We start from the raw sequence: 24188 nt of genomic DNA, 5'->3' as shown, positions 1-24188 counted from the left end.
ATACATTTAATTAAATATTTTTTCTAACATCTCATTAGGTGTCCAAATGTACACCTTCCAAAGACCACAAAGACACATGAAAATGACTTAAGGTTGCAAGGTTAATGTCACCTTCTCCTCACACTTTTTTGTGGTGTACTTCCATTGGCCTTATTTTCCAGCTCCTTCCTTTAAGTTGGCCTATTTATATTTATTCCAATAGCTGATTTTTGGACACTTTTATATTTATATGGCTTCATTCTCTTGAATTCTCTTAATGCTAGTTTTCTTCTTGAGTATTTTCATTACTCTCTTGGAGGCTAGCTCTATATAGCTATTTAGATTTCTTGGATCATTTGTATTTACAAGTTTATAGTATTTAATTCTTGCATTAGTTTTTGGGTTTTCATCTATTATGCAGATTCTACCAAGCCTTACTTGCAATATCATACTCCTAATGTGCTTTAGCCCCCTACTTTTTTTATACTTGCGTATCTAAGATGGGTGATGTTGAAAAACACTTTGGGGAGACTATTAGTGTACAAAGGGAAAGTGTGAAACTTCCTTGATAGCTAATTAAGCCTTGTTGTTGAGGAAAGAGTTTGGATATATGACATGTAGAAATACAAGATAACTAGATGATAAGTCAATTATATAAATATATTTGTGTAAATGTTCATGCAATGCAAGCAAAATCCTAATTCCTTTTTCCTATGATTCCTTGATCGCCTTGATGATTACTAATGACCTAAGACTAATTTAAATTAAAAGATCCATATTGCTTAGTTTGAAGTGTTTAGTGTGCAAACCAACAAGACATGATTATATCCTTTGAAAGGCTTGACTTCGGAAATTAAAAATATATTTTTTGAATTAGGACGATTAGGTCATGTGGATAGCCTTTTCAAGGGGATAGATTTGTGCCTATGGTCCAGTGTAGGGTAATATAAACATACTAAGATGGACCAATCCTATTATGAAGTCATAGATTGAAGATATCAGAGTTAAAGTTAGGATCAACAAGCATATAGAATAAGATGAAATACATAAGAATACTATATTTATAGATAGATCAAAAGTCATAGTAAAACAAAATAAATAAATAGACAAGATATAAACGTTCCTCCCCTTCACTAAATATAAATAATATAAATAATCTATATGGTTAGTAAGATATTTCCCATAAAAATCTTAGTTTAATCCAAAAACTCGTCTTATAAAAATGAGAATTCTAGTTTCCCTTAAAAGATGATCAGTTGTAACATGTATTGGAGATTGAGAGTTAGAAGACCAACTTATTTAGGAATTATTTGTAGAGCTAGTGATCATGAATATTTAATTTTTCTATTTTTTTTTAAATTAAAAATTTGCATGGAACATTTTAACTATTCAAATCTAAATAACATAAGGGAGAATATTGTTTTTTTTTCTTAGATTTCAAAGATTGATATATTAGAAGATACCAAAAATACAACCCCTTTTTCATTTGAATGAGAGAATTTCAAAGATTCATTATTTTTTTATTTTCAACCAAATAAGAATTGATAGCCATACATCCTAAACCATAATTTGAATTAAACATTTTGTAACCTATTTTGCTTCAAATGAAAAACAATTTAAAGCTTGCAACTTTACATGAATTCCCAACTCTTTCAATTTAAATATAAAATGCTCAAATTAAGATTTTTATGAAGAACATCTGATGATTAATTTATTGAAATCTAATGATACAACTTTCACGTTATAATAATATCAAAATTCTTAAGATACTTTATATTAAACAAGTCTGTTTACTTTTCATAACATATGATCTTAATCACAGTTATTTCACAATGTCAAAAAAAAAATGGTACTGAATTCAAATCTTTTACAATATAATTTTGTTTTTTCAAAAAATTTAGAATATTTACTCAAAATTCTTCATTAATTAATTTAATTCATGTGCAGAATTACCTGAGCTCCAAACTGGGGCTTAAGTGAGAGCGAATGTACAGGGGCGTGGATGTAATTGGGTGAAATCACAAAGGAAAACCGTTGAAGAATCATGGCTAGCACTACTTTGGCCTCCAATATCGCAAAGTTTTGTCCAATGCAAACCCTTGGGCCTAATGAAAATGGCATGAATGCATTCGGATGCTTGGCAGCTTTTGAAATTCCTTCTCTGAACCGCTCTGGGTTGAACTCGTACACGTTGTCTCCCCATACAGATGGATCATGGTGCATTGCAAGGATTGGAATCTGCAGTTGCGTACCTGCAGGAATTGTGAGTCTGCCAAGCTTCATTGGCTTTTCCGTTTGTCGGAATAGTGTTACTATAGGTGGATAAAGCCGCATGGATTCATTGAAAATCATCCCCATCTGCAATAATAAGGGTATTAATCTACTACTCCAGAGACTGTCTTAATAGTTTTGAGGAATAGAACAAATATATGGGAAACACAGACTAACTGCAAATCTTCCTCTGCTCAAATAGTTCAGCTAGAATTTTATGGAAACCAAACGTGTTATAGACCATCAAGGAAACAAATGAAATCTGGGTAACGTTAATGCTATTTATTCTTACAATCTTTAGGCTATTTACAGTGTCTGCAGTTGGAAAATCGTTTTTCCCGCACACTTCTAAGACCTCCTTACGTGCAAGTTCTTGCCAGTCCTGATGCATTCCCAACAAGATCATGGTCCATGTCAAGAGGATTGTTGTAGTTTCCTGTCCAGCTGTATAGAAAGTTAGGCATTCAGAAATTATTTCATCTGTTGTCATGTGAATGTTACTCTGCACTTTTCCTCCTTGTTTCTTGTTGGAACTCATCATTTGTCCAAGTAAATCAGTACCATAGTTCACTGACTTTCCAAGGCCAACAGTCCTCTCTCTGCTTTCAATCACCTGTCTTGCACAGTTTCTGACCTTTTTTGTCAATGACCAATCTTGCATATTCTTTTTTGTAGGAAGAAACCTGTCATGATAAATTATTCCCAGAATATATCAATCCTCACCAAATTTATTTGGGAGAGTTAAAATTAGATGAATATTCTCCTTGGAAATTTAAATACAAAAGTTAGAGATATCAACAGTTAGAACAGGTTTTTCTATGATTCATCTAGAAATCTCACTGAATCGCTTACATCTTGAGAGCATTGCAAATGGGGGATTAGACAAGGAAAAAAGACTTGTGAAAGAGGTTCTAGAAATTAGAATAAAACGTGTACCTAGAAAAATTCCTTATGCTAAACCAATGGTCTCAATACTTATCTAGGAAGAAGGATGGATCATATTTCTTATGCATTGACTATACAGAGATAACTCAGGTCAATATCAAGAGCAAGTTTCCAACACCTAAGGTCAATCTAATTGATAAGTTGCATGAAGCCTGTTAGTTCTAGTTTTGTACAATTTTATATTAAGGACCAATGTTAACTATTTTTGTAATTAAATGCACCAATATGGATTGCATAGAATGGGATTTGTGTTTAACTTTTAGGTAAATGATATACTTTTGTGCTCCCTACTTCTATAAGAATTCAAAGTAGTAGTTGCATGAGAACTCACAGCAAGCAAACATGGATAAAGTCGACAATTTGTGCTATAACAATCAAAAAGTGCTGAGGCAGAGGAGTTGAGTCATTAATGAGAATTGACGAAAGTAGTCTAATTTGCAGTTATCTGTTTGTTTATAAAGGACATAATTTATGTATCTGACATCCTTGAATTACAATTTGAATTTTAGATAAACAAAATTGTGAGGACCAGAAATCTCAATTTGTTTGGGTTCAAATTTAAACGTGATCCTCATATAGGATTTGTAGACTATTATGTTATTGTGATAAACTGAACTCCGATATGCTAAAATTCTATGTCCTGGCACTAGGCTATTGTGGTGTCAACTCTTCTATGTTGAAATTATCTCATTCCACTTTGTAAATATTTCTAGCTGTAATATTATTTTCAGAAATTAGATGCATTAGTTTGAGTCAATCTTTTAGTGATTTCCTATTAAAATAACATTTATCTTTCACCAGGTTATTCCTCATGGGGTAAATACGGTTTTTAATGGATCACCTATTCACCATAGGCATAATATAAAAATGAGCGTCTGAAGAGTCAAAGTTATGGCATTTCTTGACATCAAGGTGGTTAATCCATAGCAGGAATCAATTTGTTGCAAATAACTAGGTCATATCAGCATGTTTATGCCAAGATATAATTATTCAAGCGGTGCAGAAAGGTGGCATTGCATGGGTCAATTCAAGGTACAAACAACTCTTAATGCTTATATTGGCAGCATTCGGTACATGTTTTTTATTTTTATTTTTGTCAATAGTGATTGATATAATATGGGGATTAGGAAGACCATGCCACATTCTTTTCACATGGTAAATATAAGGTGACAGATTTCTCATAAATGACGCAGTTATTGGCTGTTTGTAAAAGCATATTCCTTTGCATCTGAAATCTTTGAAACAAACATACTTATATCATGTGGGTGTTGAGTGCCTTGATTAGTTTTGACCTCTATCTTGTTGATCTGGAGCATGGGGTAAACCCATTGGACATCACTGTCATTGATGAAACAAACATGTGTTATAAGGGAAAAACATTCAGAAGAAAATTTAATAGCAAAATTGTAAAAAAGAATGAAGAGAAGAAAATCGGAACAATCTACTTAAGGAAATAGCAGATAAGTATGAACATGTAATAGTTATTATTTATTAGCTGTAAACGTAAACTTTGTCAAAAAAATGACATTTGGAATCATCCTAGATAATGGCGATTGTCTTGATGGATTTATTTTCACTTATTTTTACTGCTTTTCTTTTTGAAACAGTATTTGTGCTAACACGAATCATCATACAAATATGAAGCCCTAGGTTGGTCCTCTCAAAAATGCATCTTGTATGAGTAGCTAGGGTAAGATATGAGACACATTAAACACTTAGATGTATGCAGCATTGCTAATAAACTACTACAGGCAATTTGTAGTTTGCCATAATACGTAATGTTTATTAATCTGTCTCCTAATAAAACTTTAGATTATAGAGGAAATGGTACCAACGAAGGCATCCGTTACAGTTGTGTTATCGAACATTTCAGTTTCTGAGAACACATTACAATAGTTGAAATATTGTTTTCTATATTTTAATTGGCGTAGGAATGTGGTTCCAGTCAAATGTTGATACAGCTACTATGCTTTTATCGGGTTCCCCATGGCATTGGTTGGCTGGAATGCTAGAAGGGTTCTTTTCATAGCTAGCAGACCCTAGTACGTTTTTGTCAAATTCTCCATTGCATTTGATGATTTTGAAATCTAGAAAGGTTTTTTCAATATTTAGTAGGCATAAACAAGATGACAATTCTTGGCATACCAAATGTGAGATATGTTTCACTATTATTCTAATTGCACTGCGTTGGAATATAAGGTTTACATTTGTAATAAAGTCACCTAGTTACTCATCCTAGCATTAAAATATTTATTTAGTTAGGAGTCAGTTTCCCATAGGTAGCTTGGGGAACTTATGGGAATACAATGCTTTATAAATTTTGCATAATTAATTGTAAAACCATTGTATGAACTCAATATTATTATTATTTGTGTTTATTATTGTGCAATTATGGTTTAGTGTTCCAACAATGTATATGCTCTTCCATTTCCAAAAGGGTATCAAAGCATAGGTCAACAAAGCCAAGCCAAGCTAGGATCCTCGAGCACCTGCAATGTCGCTCAAGGGGAGGTGTTGAAAAAAGAGCCTCAACAAAGCTAAAAATAAAATGGTTACCAAGAGGCCAGTAGCTCAGTGGTAGAGCATCTCTAATGTAACCAACAATCTATAATTGGGCCCTCTACCTATCTGCATTGCCTTTCCTCTCTCTCGTACCTATTCTTGGATTGTAACTGTCCATTTTGGACAGATGCTATTTTTGGCTTTTCCTCTCTTTTTACGGAGAGAGTCGGTTTTTGTTTGGGAGAATTTTTTTTTGTGGTATGGGAAAAGTCTATGCTTTTGTGGTTTGCCGTGTAATCTTTATTTTGCTGAGTATGAAGGAATGACATGATTCAGTTTGGAATGATATGACTCAGTTTTACTGATATTTCTTGTTTCCTCTGCAGATCTAGGTTTCCTTCTGTTTTCTAGTTTAGCTTGTTTTTGTCTTATGATCGACAAAGTATTCTATACTGTTTTCATTTTTATTCCCATGTTTTGTGTCTATGAGTTATGTGTTGGTTGAAAATTTTGTACACTTGGGGAAATATACAAAATTGTGGTTTCAACCACAGCACACGAGTAAAAACTCTCCTAATTAAGGGAAGGCTCCCCCTATCTAACTACAACTTGGAAAATAAAATGGGATGGGACAGCAATCTTTCTTCTTTTTTCAAGAAAGACAATATTCTTTTCTCTTCACAGAAAAGGATAGCGATTGAATATGAATAACAGTAATTACTTTCAAGTGAAATGAGAGAAAGGAAATGAAGTTTCCTGAAAGCACAAAGACTTCCGTCACTTCCTTCGGGACGGGACAGCAATATCAAGCTCAAAGACTTGACTATTGGAAGTCCTATCTACCCTTTGCTATACTAAAATTTTACAATGAATAAAAGATAACAGCTCAAAGACTGAAATAATCTATTCTTTTAACACAAAGACAAGAACTAATGCAAGCTCAAAGACTTGCTGCTATTTCTTATCAAACAATAATTTTTCTCAAGAATGGACGCAAGCTCAAAGACTTGCTGCTCCTTCAAGAGAGTTTCCTATTTTAATTAATCTTCTCTATTTGCAGCTCAAAGACTTCAAATCAGATTGGACTAAGCTCCTTTAGAAACACTTTGCATAGAAGAAATAAAAAGATTCAAACTCAAACATGTGGCTCAAAGACTCAAAACTTGAGTAATCCTTCTTTATTATTCTTCCAAAACCTTCAATTCACATACATAAGCTCAAAGACTTCTTGCTGTAAATTTGGCAGAGTTTTTGCTTGCTTTCCAAAAAGATAAAAATTACAATGGACCTCTCAAGTATTTATAGAATAGGAGCCTTGAGAAAAAGGTGGGAGGATCCTAACTAACTTGAGAGATTCTCTCAACCACCAAGACTCATTCAATAAATAACTGAGACTTCATTAACTAACTAAGAGTTACTCTAACTAACTACAGTCCTAATCGGACACAACTTGTTGTTACCTTACATGTAATTACAAAAGTACAAGTAATGTGTAACTTGCATTTTACATAAACTACTTTTACATGTATCTTGTTAAAACAAAATTACAACTAAGAAATTACAAAAAGAGAGAAGATTCAACTAAGTGCTGAAAAACACTTAAGTTGAATTTTGTGAAGACATGAATCCTTGAAACTTCTGGATGCTTGCTTGTAGTTCTTCGGGATTCGGTTCATGAGTGTTCTTAGCAACTACCATAGTCTTCACAATAGTGTCGTGGCAGCGGAGAAGCGCGGAATTGTCTTTATCCAAGATGGACTGAATCTCACGCAAGAAGGCTTGGTGTTTCATCAATGTTTGAATTGAAACTGCTGAGAATTGTTCACTTCTCCATTCACTGTGAATCCTCATCTGTAAATCTGCAAGAACCTCTTCTTCTAGAATTAGTTCTCCATCCTGACTTACTATGTTACAAGAGGCCCTCTCACAATGTGAGACAATACCTTGATAAACTTCATCCCGGAATTTCCTTGCATCGCTGATCTCTTCGATGAGGGATTTAAGAACAAGAGTTTTATTTTCCATAAGTTCCTCGAATTCCAAGTACATGACCCTGGAAGAAATGATGGCGTGATCCTGCAGGATATTGAGCTGTTGTTGGGGCATGGTACGCCAGATTGCCAGATTTTTCTCAACACTTTCCAGATTCCTTTTGAAAGTGTTAGAAGTCTGATCCAATTTCTCCTCAATGGTTTCCAGCTTAGACATTATTTGAAAAATGTCTTTTATCACTTGCACGCATTGATCATGAAGCTGATCAACCCAGGAATCCAGTGCTTGTACTTTCTGAGCAGCTCTTTCCACTCCACGAATCGATTCTTGGGAACCAGAAGAACCAATAGAGTTACTCCCTTCGGCAGCAGGTTTTGTGATTTTATGGATGGCTGCCATGAGCTGTCGATTTTCTTCTTCTAGCTTGTTTTTCTTAGCAAGAAGATCGTCACATCTTTGCACTAGTGAAGCAACAGAAAACTGAGCATCATGTTTAATAACCTCATGTGTTTGCTTGCCCAATTCTACCTTTGTAACCCTATAATCAGCAGCTGACATTTCCTCAAGTGGTTTATCTGCAATAGGTTCCACAATTTCAGCTACCTTCATCTTGTTGCTATCAACAGTTACCCTGGAAATAGTCTTCGCCTTCTTAGCAACTTTGGATCTGGACTGTTTGAGTTGCTGGTAGTCGAAGGCATCAGGTGAGATCTCTTGCTTCTTTCTTTTCGGGGTGAAAGAACTAAGCCATGGAGGCAAAGTCATCAACTCACTTCCTGTAACAGCTGTAGGCAAAGGAGAAGCAGTTTCTGTTTGAATCACCGTGGTCACCCTGGGAGGAATATCTGTTTGAATAGCGACTATGTTTTGCTCAGTTACCAACGGACATGAAGATTGCCTCATGAATTCTTCAAAACCAGAAGTGGAAGTGTCAATTTCTGATAACTGAATACAAATGGGAATGTCTTCAGGAACTTTCAACACACTTTCTCGCTGTTGATCAGGAGAAGGCTTGTATGCTGAAATGGGAACTGCATTCTGAGGAGACTCATCAATGAGCAAATCAGGAGGAGAAAGAGGCGTCTCAATGGAAATTGGAGGAATGACCTCGTGAGGCGTGTCTAGAACTGGAGACTTAGGCGCATCATCAGATTGCTGCCCCTCTTCTGGATTATCCAGATCAACCACCTGAACATGGAACCGCGATTTCTCCTTCCCACGAGTAGTTGTTTCTTCAAGTGGAAGCACTACTGCACGACTAACTCGTAATTTGATCCTTGTGCTTGAAGATGAAGCACCCTCCTTATTATCAATCTGAATCTCAGACTTCCGTCCAAGAGGCCCTGTAGAATCATCTTCCTTCCCAACCTTGATTTTGATAAGTCTAACAGCATTGCTTTTCAACCATGCGTTAGTGTTGGCCAAGATAGGCTGAAATCTGTCAAGAATGGAGACGCATTCTTTATGTGACCATTGGATCAAAGGAAGTGGAGCTTCCTCAACCCTCCGTGAAGTGTATTCAGGATCAAGTATACGCCCGTCATCAATCATCCCTTGTGGGATATCTGCCAAGTTCAAGTCAACAATTTGCTCAACAGTGAGCCTGCAGTAATCCATCTTCAGGACTTCAGCTTCTGTGCGGAGATCTGCCCAGATGTCTTCAATGCGATGAACATGTACAAAGGATTTCTTGATCTTTTCCTTCATACCTCTATAATCAAAATCAGCTCTAGGTTTGAACCTCTTAAGCTTGATTTCTTGCAATTCAACCTCCATGGCCTTAGCCTTCACAGATGTGACAAGGGAGTATCGACCAATTTTCAATGGATTTGTGCTGGAGATTCCCATTCCGACCTTGTGTCTAGCAGACTGAAGAGTATGAACAGCCATAATCTGTCTCCCCAACTCCATAAGAATTATCCTATCGGTCGGGTATCTTGGAAGCATATATGGTTGTCCATCATAGCACCCAATCCTCATGTAAGTGAAGGTGGGAAATTGCAGGAATAAGCACCCATACTCAGATACCTTGACCCATGCTTCATCTGATACTCGTTAATTTCTGAGATCCATGTCAAACTGACACATAAAATATCCAAAGAATGCGTCTTGGACTCTTCTGAAATGTAGTCTGCTAGGTTTCAAGGGCAGCTGGTCATAATATTCCCAAACTGGTATGAGCGAGCGATCACCCTTGGTAGAAAGGCCTGGAAAGTGTCTAAGTGATGCTGCTAAATATACCAAGTAAGAATTCATAAAGAAGGTCATAGTGGTAGGAACCGCTGCAAGTTGCTCGCACAGAGCATCGTTGATGATTTCACCCCATGAAATGTGATGCGACTGCCGTATGAACATGATGAATTGATACATCCATGGCTCAAAGACATTAGAGTGCTCAAGGCCTAACATTTTGCTGAGAAGAGTGATGGTGTCTCCTATCTCCCACTTGAAATCACAACGGTACAACTTTGCCCATCTTGAGAAGGAAGGACGTGGCTCATGAATCCACCTATTGATGTGGCGCTTGCAATCTTTTTCTCTTTTCACATAATACTCTGCTGCACTTTCTTTGGTGATTTCCATATAAACAGGTGCAGGAGGTATTTTGAAGACCTTCTCGATTGTATCTGCATCAAGACGAATTATGGCTTCACCATCATCATTTTTTATGACTCTTGACTCTTTGTCAAAATGATGGGCGCATGCAAGAATAAATTCAGGTTCTAGGGCAGCCACTGGAAAAGAAGACGCATGATGGATATGGCTGTCCAACAGCCGCTGCAAGTTGTTATCCTGTGGATCTTCTACCCTGTGAATGAATTCTGCCATATCAACGTGCCCTATTTCTGTGTCCCTGATACGATCCAATGGAGAAGATACCTGGGAAGGTGCAACCTCATTCTGGTATTTGTCATATTTGTATTTCATTTTCTTTGGAGTTGGCGATGCCGGCAAATCTGACATTGATTGCGAACCTGGAATGCTGTGATGAAGACTTAAAAGGGTTAAGGCCACATCATAATCAGCTGCAAATATCATTTTTTCTTTTTTCAAATGGGTAAAACTTTGATCTCTGAATTTCATGGTTTTGTGAGAAGAAGAGGGAAGACATGTAGAAATGGGAAAATCTTGACTTTGACCAATTTCGGATCTTGGGGGAATTTTCGCAAGTATACAAGTTGGAAAGTACATACATGCAATCGGGATTTTAAAACCCGAATACAAGTATACTTGTAAATTCGAAAATGGAGAAACGGATGAAAAATGGGGTTTTGACTTGCGGGAAATGATGGAAATGGAAAGTGCGGATATGGGGAACGTGGAAAGATAGAAATGGGAATATCCAGGATAGTCATTTTCATGAAAATGGGAAGATCTTTTCAACATGTAATCCGGTTTTCAAAACCCGAATTTGCAAGAGAGGGGTATTTCACATTTTTCAAGCTTGGAAATTTAACCAAAAATGATTAAATTCCTCAACCGTAGGGGAAGAACAACACATGCGAAGAATGTAACAAAAAACGAAAAATGAAGAAAACATGAAAATAATAAAAAGAGGAGAAGAAAGGAAGAACATACCTTGATTGGAAAATCAAAATGCTTCTCCAACAATGCAATACTTCTTGAGATGAAGAAGCAAAACTGAACTATTAAACCCTTATCACGTTTTTGTGAAAATGCCCCCAAAAATGGCAGCAATCTTAAACTTGCAAGAGTAAAATGCCAATGAAAGTGTTCATTTCAAGTTTATTGAAGCAAAACGATCAAGGTATTTGCTGGAATAATAACACCAAAGGTGTTTGAAGAGATATCAATGCCAAAGGATTTAAAACGCAGCCAAGAGAGTCACGTTTTTGTGAAAAACGTGGTATTCATTACACATTACACATTCAATGCACCATTAAATGGTGCGAAACCTCTCTTACCCTCCACGCCTTAGGAAGAAAGATCAAAACGATCTAGGAGTGTGCGAAACGTTGAAGGTTCAACCCCTCAAATCGTGGCATTAATGATGCACATTAGGAAAAAACGTGGTTGCTGTTTTTTAGGGTAAAAACCAGCGAATTTGTCTTTGAAATGGCATGATAGATGTCCAAAAATGCAAGAAGATAGGATGCAAACCCAAAACGCCTCCTTCATCCAACGATTCATCCACGAATTTCGCTTTGAAAAAGTCCAAAATCGCTTCCCTCTTGCATTTCGGGTTTTGAAAAATGAATGACAAGTTCGATTTCTTCAAAAGGAAGCAAATCGGGTTTTAGACATAAAATGACAAGTTCGATTTGCACCTTTTTCCTTTTCATGCTCAAAATCGGGTTTTAGATATAAAACAACAAGTTTAAAATTTCACTTTTCCACTCATTAAGCCAAAATCGGGTTTTTTTGGACAAATGACAAGTTTAAAATTGTCAAAAATGAACTTTATGTTAAAATCAGGTTTTGAAAGACAAACTGCAAGTTTTAAAATACTTGTACACATGTAATGGGGATTTAAAATCCCTATTACATGGAAAACCCATTAAAGTAGGGGTTTTTTGGACAAACTGCAAGTTTACTTGCAGTTGAGCTAAAAAACCCCTATTTTAACTAAAAATGACCAAAAACAACAAAAAGATAAAAACATTAAATGGGAAACTTAAAATAAATTACAAGTGACATATTTGAAATAAAAAATGCACATGTAAGTGATAAAAAATTCCCCTACAAAGACCACAACAATGAATATCATTAAAACTTGCAGTTTGAAGAAAATTCTCCACCTGCAGTCTGGGTTTTAAAACCCGAAATTGAAGGAAAGGCATAGCAAACGAACCCAGAATTAGACGAAATTCGAAACGTAGTTCGAGAACGGACTGAGGATTAAGCCAGTCCAAGGATTAGTCTAAATTCTGCCTCGGGAAGCATGCCATAGAGTAATAATTTTTATTTTTTCATAAAAATTTCCCCGTAGTGGTCCTTCATTTTTGGAAACAAAAATGAGGACAACATTATGTTGCAGCCTGTTTGAGAGCAAAGGGCAGAGGAGTCTTGAAGTTCTCTCGGCATTAGTTTTGGTATCAGAGCATTTTAAGATGCTGGGGATGGAAGCTTTTGAGAGGAATTTTATTAGCTAGGAGAAGACTCAGAACAACAAAGGTTCAATGTGTTATGTTAATATTTTGCAATCTTCCTATGGCTGTAGCTAATTTGAGCCTAAAAGTATGTTGGTGCGATGGGTAAGAGGAGGAAGGAGTTGCAGCTATCTGGTTATGGATATAGATATGCAGATTTATCATAATATAAGAAAGAGGATAACCAAGGTGGAGGAAAAGACAAGGCAAAGGCAAAGGCAGAGGCAGAAGCTAAGAAAGGACCAGCAAAAGGAGCTGCAATATTTAGAGTTTGAGTTGGAGGAGTTATGGTGCATGTTGGAAGATTACGACGCATACAACAACAAAAAGCCAAAGAAAAAGAAATTTATAGCAAAAGTGTTAAAGAGTTATGAGAAGGCGAAAAAGAATGATGAGGAAAATTATTCACCTTGTTATGGATATAGATATGCAGATTTATCATAATATAAGAAAGAGGATAACCAAGGTGAAGGAAAAGACAAGGCAAAGGCAAAGGCAGAGGCAGAAGCTAAGAAAGGACCAGCAAAAGGAGCTGCAATATTTAGAGTTTGAGTTGGAGGAGTTATGGTGCATGTTGGAAGATTACGACGCATACAACAACAAGAAGCCAAAGAAAAATAAATTTATAGCAAAAGTGTTAAAGAGTTATGAGAAGGCAAAAAAGAATGATGAGGAAAATTATTCACCTTGTGAAAAAGAGCCATTCTCAGAAAGGAAAATTAATGAGCCAAGGGGTGGAATTGTTAGAACAAGGAAAGATTAGATCTATTGAAGAGTTGGCAAAAATATTAGTGGATAGAAGACCCTTAAATATGGTCTTCGAAGAGGTATAGAGAGCACAAATAGATGAATGGAACAAAGATAAAGAGATATTTGAATGGGATACAAATGAAGAGATAGATGAGTTTGATGGAGCTATTGAGTTGTGTTACACTAGAGAATGGGAAGGCATTGAAAATTATGATGCAGAAAGAGAAGAGTTGGAAGACTACAATGAGAAAAAATGCAGCCTATCACAAGAGGAGGCCCAAATTGTTGTAGCAGTCCATAGTGGGGAGGAAGCTGCAATAGAGACAAAGGCCTTTGGGAGCTCCATATGTGAAGGGGACGGCATTGAAGATTACAATGTAGAATGAGAAGAGTTGAAAGACTGCAATGAGAAGGAATGCAACCTATCACTAGAGGAGGCCCAAAATGTTGTAGTAATGGAAGAAGTCCACGTTGGAGAGGAAGCTGCAATAGAGACGGAGGTCTTTGGGAGCTCCATATGTGATGAAGATTTAACGTTTTTAGAGAACACAAGTTGTCAAAAACAACTAGAAGAATGTCTAGAGAATCCCATTAGTGATGAAAAAGGAGTAGAAGATCAACACTTCTGTAAGGAGAGAACAAGAACGATCGAGGGAGAGAGTAGAGTTATGTTCAATTATGGTGTAATAACAACTAGTAAAAGTGATGCAAAGAGAAATGATGATTTTCAGTGGAGGGGGTCTACTAAGCCTTCAAGGGGCTGGAAAAAGAGAAAATGAACAAATCAGCAGAGTAAGAGGATGTTTGTCCAAACAAGACGTTGGAAGTGAAAGAAGAAAAAATATGATGATTTGCAAAATTATCTAATATGGTGTAAGGGAACACCGTGGCTGGAAATTTGCAAGATTTGACTCTTCTGAATTAGGAGATTCAGAACCTTTCAAAGGCACAATCTATAATTGGGCCCACTACCTATCTGTGTTGCCTTTCCTCTGTCTCGTACCTATTTTTGGTTTGTAATTGTCCATTTTGGATAGATGCTATTTTTGGCTTTTCCTCTCTTATTAAGGAGGGGTGTCGGTTTTTGTTTGGCATAAAAAAAGTTTCTTTGTTCGGTATGGGAAAAATCTTTGTTTTGGTGGTTTGTTGTGTAATCTTTATTTTTCTAAATATGAAGGAACGATATGATTCAGTTTGGTATGATATGACTCAGTTTTCCTAATATTTCTTGTTTCCTCTGCAGATTTGAGTTTCCTTCTGTTTTTTAGTTTAGCTCGTTTTTGTCTCATGCTGGACAAAGTATTCTATACTGTTTTCATTTTCAGAGGCAGGGTTTATCCCCTGGTTTTGTGTCTATGAGTTATGTTGCAGCCTGTTTGAGAGCCAAGGGCAGGGGAGTCTTGAAGTTCTCTCTACATCAATCATGATAGAAAATGGGAGGTCCTAGGTTTGACTCCACGGAAAAAATAGAAGCAAAGTAAATGTTGAAATATGATTGCTGCTTTATACAGATTGAGGATGGAAAAATGTAAGAATGTTGCCAATTTTTTTTCATAATTAAGGTACAAATGCAGGATTGGCATTAACTGTTGAATAGCATTTTATCCCTTGTTGTTAGAGGCTTCCTTTTATTTGTTGAAATCTTCCTAGAGGCATTATAATACAGGGATTTTGGGGAGTCATTTCATTACGTAAAGTTTTGGCTGGAGAATCAAGATTATATATTTGCAAATAATTATTTTTCCCGTTAGATTTCTTCACAAGTGGTCTAGCTGCATCTAGCAGCTATAATGAATACTTATATCAACTTTGTGAAGCTTATTCTAATATAAATTTGGTATCATTGCATGTCTAGATTTCATGAGGGTGATTGGAAGGAACAATAGTTGGTGACATAAAAAAATGAAGTGCAAGTCTTAACAAAGTTGGATAGCACAAAAAGGCTCATTGAAGAATTAATTGAAAATTTGAAGAAAGAACAACTTGAACTGATTGTCACTATTGTTGATTTACGAAAAGTTAAGAGTGCAATGGAAACGTTGAAATCGTCATATCTACATATGAATAAAGATAGAGATGTGCCCATAAAGATTGCAAATGAGGCCTTAACATCATCTAAGGAAATGAAAGTAAAGGTTGATGAAATCACCTTTCACCTTAAATCAACAAAGGACTCATAGAAAGTACTTGAATGACACTATTGGAAGTAGACGATAAGCTTGCCACCACAAAACATTTTAGGGAGAAAGAGAATGAAGAAAGGGCTAAGGAAATCAAGAAAATAGTTGATGAGTTTGATAGGCTTCAAAAGGATTTAATTTAGACCAATTGCTTGAGATTGCAAGTCAAGAGTTGTGTCAATATGAAAATTGGTTTAATAAGGTGAACAAGAATAGTTTTCAATATTTTTCAGATAATCCATTTCACCATTTTTTGAAATGGATGCATATATATATCTTTTGATAACCCACTTTTTAAGATGGATGATGAGATATCTCTAAATTCAAATTTTATAGCTAGTGATAATATTAGAGTGGCACAACAGAAACTACCTTCATCACAAGAGGGATCAAAGATTGGTAACAGCAAAATCCCAATATTGATATGAGATTTGGGTGAACTTTTCAATCATGAGAAACATGTTTCACTAGATGCTAACTTTGATTTTAAGTTTGCTGAAATTTTCAAATTAGCAACAAATGATAAACATTTGGTTCATTTTGGTGATGAAAATTCAGAATTTGAGCCGAATGCTCCAATTTAAGAAGCATATAATATTGATTTACAAAAAGAATCTATAAAGGAGCATGTTCTAGAGAAGAAAGTTGATTTTGAGCGTGCTGAAATTTTTAGATCAACAACTAATGAGAAGCAATTGTGGCGTAGTCACGGTTAGGAGGGACCTCAATGAGATCTATCCAGATCGTGCAGCAAGAGTAAACACAACGAAAACAAGACAATATGATGGAGGCAATGCAGAACTGAATGAATTAGATCATGAAAACTGATTACAAATGATCGGTAACATCCGGGCTACAAGATTCGGCTCACTCGCCTGCTACATACATGCTCAATTATAGAATCGGTCAACTCTGGACCTCTAAATCTTAAGATATATCTTCTATATTCTCTATTATGAATTATAATGCTTAATTACATTGATTTATATGGTCTAGAGGGATCCGGGTTGGCTCAAGAGAGATCAAATGCCGAAGAACAAGATCAAACTTGTAAAACTACTAGGTCGGCCTCCGCCAAAGAGATTCCTTTGGAAAATCCAAGGATGAAGTGCGGATCAGAGGGAAGGTTGGCCACACGCCAAGGAACATTGGAATCAACGAATTGGGGGGGCTCCGCAAGCTACGAAAAGGATCCGCAAGATTCACCAACAACAAATAGGTCCAGGGGGTTCCGGTGTTCTAAGCCAGAAAACTGTCTTGAAATCCGGAAACGATAACTTGCCGGAAAATGATCCAAATGTTCCAGGGTTTAGGAATAAGGAAGATAATCACGTTCACAAGCAAAATCCAGCTCCGCAAGATCCGGTGAGCAAATGCAAGAAAATGCAGAAAGAAATGCTGAAACTGCAAAACAAAAAACAAATATTTTTGGTTGATGCAAGATTGCCAAGAATCGGAGTTGCTCCTACATCAAACATCTGGGGTTGTAGAAAAAGTGAGTCCCTCACTTTCCTGGGGTCAGAGGAAAACCAAGGCGGTCCACCTCTGCCTGAGAAATCCAAGATGAATCTTCAACTGGTTTGCCCTTCCATTTCACAAGATACTCCTTGTACTGGCTGCTCCGGGTACTACGCCCAATCCTACTGTCCAAAATGTCTTCAATCTGATCTGGTTCCTTCCGAGGCAACTATTTCTCCAAGTCTGCAATACTGTCTTCACTGAATTCTGATTCATGATACCAATGTAGCCCTGCAATGTTGAATATAGGTGAAATACTCAAACTATCCGGTAGCTCCACTTCATATGCATTTTCGAAACTGAATTTCCTTAAGATCTTGCAAGGTCCAAACTTCTTCCTCTGCAACTTGTTATATGTTCCAACTGGAAATCTTTCTTTTCTCAGATACACCATTACTTCATTGCCAACTTCAAATTCCTTATGTCTTCTCTTCTCACCTGATTTCTCCTTATACTTGCTGTTCATATCCTCCAAATGCTGCTTAACCTGAACATGTAAGGCTTTCATATGATCTGCAAATTCTTCTGTCTCTGCACTCCTCTTATCTTCATTACTGATATCCCTCAATTTTGATATACCTCTAGGATGTGCTCCGGTAATAATCTCAAAAGGTTTTCTTCCGGTACTCCTATTCACTAAATTGTCGTAGGCAAACTCTGCTTGTGCAAGGATCAAATCCCAACTTCCGGTTTTCTCTCCAACTAAGCATCTCAACAAATTTCCCAAGCTCTTGTTTACTACCTCTGTCTGTCCATCAGTCTGTGGGTGAAAAGTAAAACTGAACTCCAAATCCGTCTTCATCTTCTTCCAAAGTGTTCTAAAAAAATAACCAACAAACTTAGTGTCTCTATCTGAAACTATTCTCTTAGGTAATCCATGCAATATCACTACTTCCTTGAAAAATAAGTTAGCTACATGCACTACATTGGATGCTTTCTTACAAGGTATGAAATGAGCCATCTTCGAGAATCTATCCACCACCACAAATATAGAACCATTCCCTCTCTGTGTCTTAGGCAATCCAAGTATTGAGTCCATGCTTATGTCCTCCCAAGGTCTCTCTGGAATTGTCAAAGGTTTATACAATCCCACATTTTGACTACTACCTTTTGCAACTCGACAAACTTTGCAACTCTGTACAAATTTCTTGACATCCTTATGAATCTGAGGCCAAAAGTAATGTTCACTCACCATTGCCACTGTTTTGTCAATATCAAAATGTCCGACTAATCTTCCACTATGCTTCTCCTTTATCAGATTCAACCTCATAGAACTCTTAGGTATACATAACTGAACTCCTCTAAATAACATCCCAACCTGAATGAAATAATCCAACCATTGTCTTCTATCCACCATAACCGGTGCTCTGCGTGCTTTCCAAGGTTCTGCAAAATCCGGGTCATCATTATACAAGGTTTTTAACTCTTCAAAGCCTAATATTGTCACTCTCATCTCTGTCAGCAAATTTCTCCTTCTACTCAATGCATCAACAACTTTGTTTGACTTCCCACTCCTATGCTTCAAAACAAAGGTGTAACTCTGCAAAATCTCTACCCATCTCATGTCTCTGATTCAACTTAATCTAACTGTTCAAATATTGCAAGGCTTGATGATATGTATACAACACAAATTCCTTAGGCAACAGGTAATGTCTCCACTTCTTCAAGGCTTGAACTATGGCATAAAATTCCTGATCATACACCGAATATCTCCTCCTGGCATCATTCAACTTTTCATTGAAATAAGCTACTGCTCTCCCTTCCTGACTCAATACTGCTCCAATTGCGCTCCCACTTGCATCACAATCCACTTGAAATACTTTGTTGAAATCTGGTAAAGCTAACATAGGCTGCTCAGTCACTTTTTGCTTCAACAATTCAAAACTCTTGTTTTCTCTGGTTGTCCATTTGAATTCTTTCCTATTTCCTCTCATTGTCTCTACAAAACTTGTCTTAAATGCAACAAATGCTCCTCTTTTGTCTTACTGAAAATTAGAATGTCATCCAAATATACAATAACAAACTTACCCAAGAATTTCTTCAATACCTCATTCATCAACCTCATGAAAGTACTTGGTGCATTAGTCAACCCAAAAGGCATCACCAACCATTCATACAATCCTTCATTTGTCTTGAATGCTGTCTTCCACTCATCTCCTTCTCTGATTCTGATTTGATGATATCCACTCTTCAAGTCTATCTTTGTGTAGTATTTGGCTCCACTTAAACAATCCATTATGTCATCCATCCTAGGCAAAGTAAACCGATACTTCACTGTGATCTTATTTATTGCTCTGGAATCGGTACACATCCTCCATTCTCCATTCTTCTTAGGTGCTAACACTGTTGGTACTGCACAAGGACTCAAACTTTTTTTGATCAAACATTTCTTCAACAATTCCTGCACTTGTCTATTCAACTCTTCATTCTTTGCTGGTGTCATCTGGTGTGCAGCTTTGTTAGGTAAACTAGCTCCGAGAATCAGGTCCATGCAATGACTGATACTCGTCACAGGTGGTAACCCTTTAGGCACATTATCTAAAATGATGTCCTCATACTCTGTCAGCAACTCCTTTATCTCCTTCGGTTGTTCTTCTTCATGCTCCGAGCTCCCAGTCTTCTTAGGAACTAAGGGAAACCGCACATTCTCATGTCTCATTCTATGTAGGAATTTCTTTCCATCCACCAAACAGATTCTAGCATTCGTATAGACTTCACTCTTCAGGTGCTCCTCAAAGGGTGACAAGGTTTGTTTCATCCCATTTGCTACAATAGTATATATATTCTTTCTTCCATCATGTATTGCCTGTCTATCAAACTGCCAAGGTCTATCCAACAAAAGGTGACAAATATCCATAGGCATAATATCACACAAAACTTCATCATGATAATTTCCAATTTTCAATTTCACCAAGCATTGCTCACTTACTAACAACTTATGATCATCTTGAATCCATGCTATTTGATAAGGCTTAGGGTGTTTCAATCTTTCCAACTTCAATTGATTCACCATCTCTTCTGAAACAAGATTATCCGAACTACCACTATCAATAACTACTTTACAACACTTACCAGATACCTTACATCTGGTCTTGAACAAATTTCTCCTTTGCAAGGGCTCTTCATCCTCTCCGGTATGACACAAAGCTCCCCTCATCATCAACAATTCTCCATCCTCTGGTTTGTTAGCTGATCCGGTGGGGCTTTCTTCTACCAATGCTGTTCTCCTAGTGTTCTCTGTCTTCTTACATTAGAAAGCACGATGTCCTTCTCCTCCACACTTTAAGCAAGTTCCTCTAAACACTTTCTTATCTTGTCTTCTATCATCTTTTCCAAAACCTTCATTTCGGTAACGATCAGGTTCTCTTCTCGGGTAGAAATTTCTATCATCCTTCCAGTATGAACTACCTTCCTTGCTTACTTCCTTGTCCTTGTTTAGATCTGTATAGGTTCCTCTTCCTCCGAAATATCCTTTGCCTCCTTGAAATCTTCCTCCGGAAAACCTTCCACCTCTACCTCTCTGTCTCTGCCCATGTCTTTTGTTCAACTTCTCTTCTTCTTTAAGGCATACTGGTAAGCTTCTTCAACACTCTACAACTTGATCAAACCGAGTTCATCTTGTATAGACATCCCAATCCATTCAAATATCTCGCAACTTGTTTGATCTTATCATCAACATGTCCGGATCTAATATTCAACTTGTAGAATGCTTCGGTATACTCCTTCACACTAGATTCTTTCTGCTTCAAGTTCTGTAACTTCCAGAATAGATTTACTTGGTAATCAATTGGCATAAACTTCGATTTCAACTTGGCAACCATCCGCTCCCATGATTTGATCTTCTCTTTACCTCTTCTTTGTCTATCAACCTGTAAATGTTCTCACCAAAGAGATGCATGACCTTTCAACCAAGTATAGACATATTTCGCCTTTCTTTCTTCCACGGTGTTCTCAAAATCAAAATACTTCTCCATCTCCAAGATCCAATCCATTAATTCATCTGAATCCAACTTTCCATCATACTCCGGTGGGGTAAAATGTGGTTTAGTGTTTGCCCTACTCAAAACCTTCAAGAACCTCTTTTCATCCAGATCAATCGTCGGTGGGTTTGCTACTTGTTTTGCCGGTGCTTCCTCTTTTTCATCTTCTCTCACATCTTCAATATGCCGACCTCTTCTCTGGGTTGTTTCAAAAGCTTCCAAACGGGTTGCAATTCCTCTCAACATTTCCATCGCCGTAGGGTCTGCATTCCCACGTGCTCCACCATTCCTATTTCCTCTTCGTGACATCTTCACTCCAGTCCTCTGTAGCTGCAGGTCAGGTCCACAGTCCGCCACCCTACAACAAAATCTTCAGGACAACGCAATCTCCGAAACGAAATCTCGCTCTGATACCACTTGGTGTAGTTGTGGTTAGGAGGGACCTCAATGAGATCTATCCGGATCGTGTAGCAAGAGTAAACACAACGAAAGCAAGACAATATGATGGAGGCAATGCAGAACTGAATGAATTAGATCATGAAAACTGATTACAAATGACCAGTAACATCCGGTCTACAAGATTCGGCTCATTGGCCTGCTACATACATGCTCAATTACAGAATTGGTCAACTCCGGACCTCTAAATATTAAGATATATCTTCTATATTCTCTATTATGAACTATGATGCTTAATTACATTGATTTATATGGTCTAGAGGGATCCGGGTTGGCTCAAGAGGGATCAAATGCCGAAGAACAAGATCAAATGTGTAAAACCACCAGGTCGGCCTTCGCCAAAGAGATTCCTCCGGAAAATCCAAAGGATGAAGTGCAGATCAGAGGGATGGTCAGCCACACGCCAAGGAACATTGGAATCATGAACCGGGGCTCTGCAAGCTACGGAAAGGATCCACAAGATTCACCAACAACAAATAGGTCCAAGCGGTTCCGGTGTTCTAAGCTAGAAAATTGTCTCGGAATCTGGAAGCGATAACTTGCCAGAAAATGATCCAATCGTTCAGCGGTTTTGGAATAAGGAAGATAATAATGTTCACAAGCAAAATCCAACTCTGCAAGATCTGGTGAGCAAATGCAAGAAAATGCAGAAAGAAATGCTGAAATTGCAAAATAGAAAACAAACTGAAAAGAAATATTTTTGGTTGATGCAAGATTGCCAAGAACCGGGGATGCTCCTACATCAAATTGATTATCTCTATGATTGTAGTATTGGTGCTAGGAGAGGTTTGATGACATGGCAAGTCTTTTGTCATCATCTAAAGCATCATGAGATTGCAGATAAGGAAGAGATTGCAACTTTTAGCAAAGGACACATATCTTTTTGCTCAAGGTTGCCTATACATAAGAATATGGGATTTAGATGTTTTTTGAGACACCGACATCATGGAGAAAGGTGGAATAAGTAGTGGGGTTTCACCAAACAAATCTTGTTGGTTTATCCTTCACACTCATTCAAAGAATTAACAATGTGCTTACTTTCAAGAATGTTAACAAAGATATTTGAATGGAGATAATTGATGGTCAAATATATAATCTTTGATAGTCGTGAATTCACGAGATGTGCAATTTCCCTTTGAGGCAAGTCAAATCCTTTTGAATCAAAATCCAAGTGAGAAAATTCATATCATTTGTGTGAGTAGAAAATATATTGAAGAGTGCAATCATTCAAACTATGTTGCATTGGTAAATGTGTATTAATTGGTGAATGGTGAGAAGTTGTCAAATGGACGTCCTCTATACAAGATTTGCAGTTTATTAGGTAAGGCACCAACAATTTTCTTTTCTTCAATTGATTTTGATTCAGTTTATTCTCCAAACATTGCCATAATACCTTCCATTTATATTGAGCTAAACCTATTTGAAATTAAAATCACTTTAAGGAGATGTTTGCTTAACATCATTAAGACGGACAAAAGATTTCCAACTTCCACTTGTAACAGACAAGCACAATGTAAGCATGATGGTGATTTTATTTGGCGTGATAAGCAAATTTTCAAGAAAATTTGAAGATTTGGACAGTCGGTCACACCAATTCTCACAATTTATGTGGGATCCTAGAGAATGGTACTTCAAATATACTTGCAAGAGTAGGTCTCTTCGGGTTATTTTGGATCCTAGAGAACGATACTTCAAAGTTACTTTCAAGGGAAGATCTCTTTGGGATGTTTTTCACTAATCAAACAATCATTTGGGATCCTTGTATTTGTATTTGGGTTCATTTGGAAGGAGTTGGAAGGTTGAGTTGGCATTGCTCAAGGAAAAGCAATTTTGGGGAGAGAGGAATTGCGATGTCCACTTTTTTGATTCATTCCAATATTCTTGGAAACTCTGACTTTTTTTGGAAAGCATCAGCGTTATTGGAAAGGTATTTTGATAGTGGCAAAGAGTACCTGAAGCCCAAGATGAGTAGAATGGTACTTTCTGTGTGCAGATCCAACATTCTTGGAGCACTATACACTTCTTGGAGAAGTCTGATATCTTGAGAGAGTGCCAACTTTCATATAGATTTATATCCTATGCAGTTGAGGTATCAATGGTGTGGTCAAAATTCATATTTTTTTGGTCTATTTAAATATTTTTTGTATCTTTGGTGGTTGTGAAAAAAATAATTAAATTATTAAGTAGTTAAATATTAAAGTTGTCGAAGAGGTAAAATTAAATGATGACTTATGTTTAATTAATTCAAAAAGGTGTTTTAAGTGTGCAACTAAAGAGTTGCTAAGATCAAGGTGCTGAAAAGTATTCATAAGGACACTTCATATTATTTTATCAAGGAAAATTGCTCTTTCAAAAAAACAATGAGAAAACAAAAAAAGTTTTTGGGAAAATAAATGAACAAAAAAACATTTTTAAAAAGCAATGAAAAAAGTAGGAAAAAACCACTTTTTTTGAAAAATCAATGAACACTTTTTCCTAAAATAACTCTAAAGAGGTTATAAAAG

At 36.8% G+C, this 24188-nt stretch overlaps 1 protein-coding gene and 1 long non-coding RNA gene across 2 annotated transcripts in view; one reads left to right on the top strand and one right to left on the bottom strand.

The window, feature by feature from the left end:
- Positions 1-1726: 1726 nt before the first annotated feature.
- Positions 1727-24188, bottom strand: part of LOC131038745 (cytochrome P450 CYP72A616) — a 41219-nt gene continuing 18757 nt past the window's right edge. The window contains exons 4-5 of the mRNA XM_057971281.2: positions 2543-2933; positions 1727-2337 (exon numbers count right to left, since the gene is read on the bottom strand). Coding sequence (XP_057827264.2) covers positions 1912-2337; positions 2543-2933 — 817 coding nt within the window. The 3' untranslated portion in view covers positions 1727-1911. The remainder of the gene's footprint in view (positions 2338-2542; positions 2934-24188) is intronic.
- The window catches only part of LOC131038746 (uncharacterized), a 38682-nt gene continuing 16251 nt past the window's right edge, over positions 1758-24188 (top strand). Inside the window, exons 1-2 of the long non-coding RNA XR_009104544.2 lie at positions 1758-1828; positions 1927-2351. This is a non-coding gene — a long non-coding RNA (uncharacterized LOC131038746). The remainder of the gene's footprint in view (positions 1829-1926; positions 2352-24188) is intronic.

Source organism: Cryptomeria japonica, chromosome 3 (genome assembly GCF_030272615.1).
Source record: "Cryptomeria japonica chromosome 3, Sugi_1.0, whole genome shotgun sequence".
NCBI lineage: Eukaryota > Viridiplantae > Streptophyta > Pinopsida > Cupressales > Cupressaceae > Cryptomeria > Cryptomeria japonica.
Note: the sequence above shows the minus strand (reverse complement) of the source record. Positions and strands in the feature narration are given on the sequence as shown.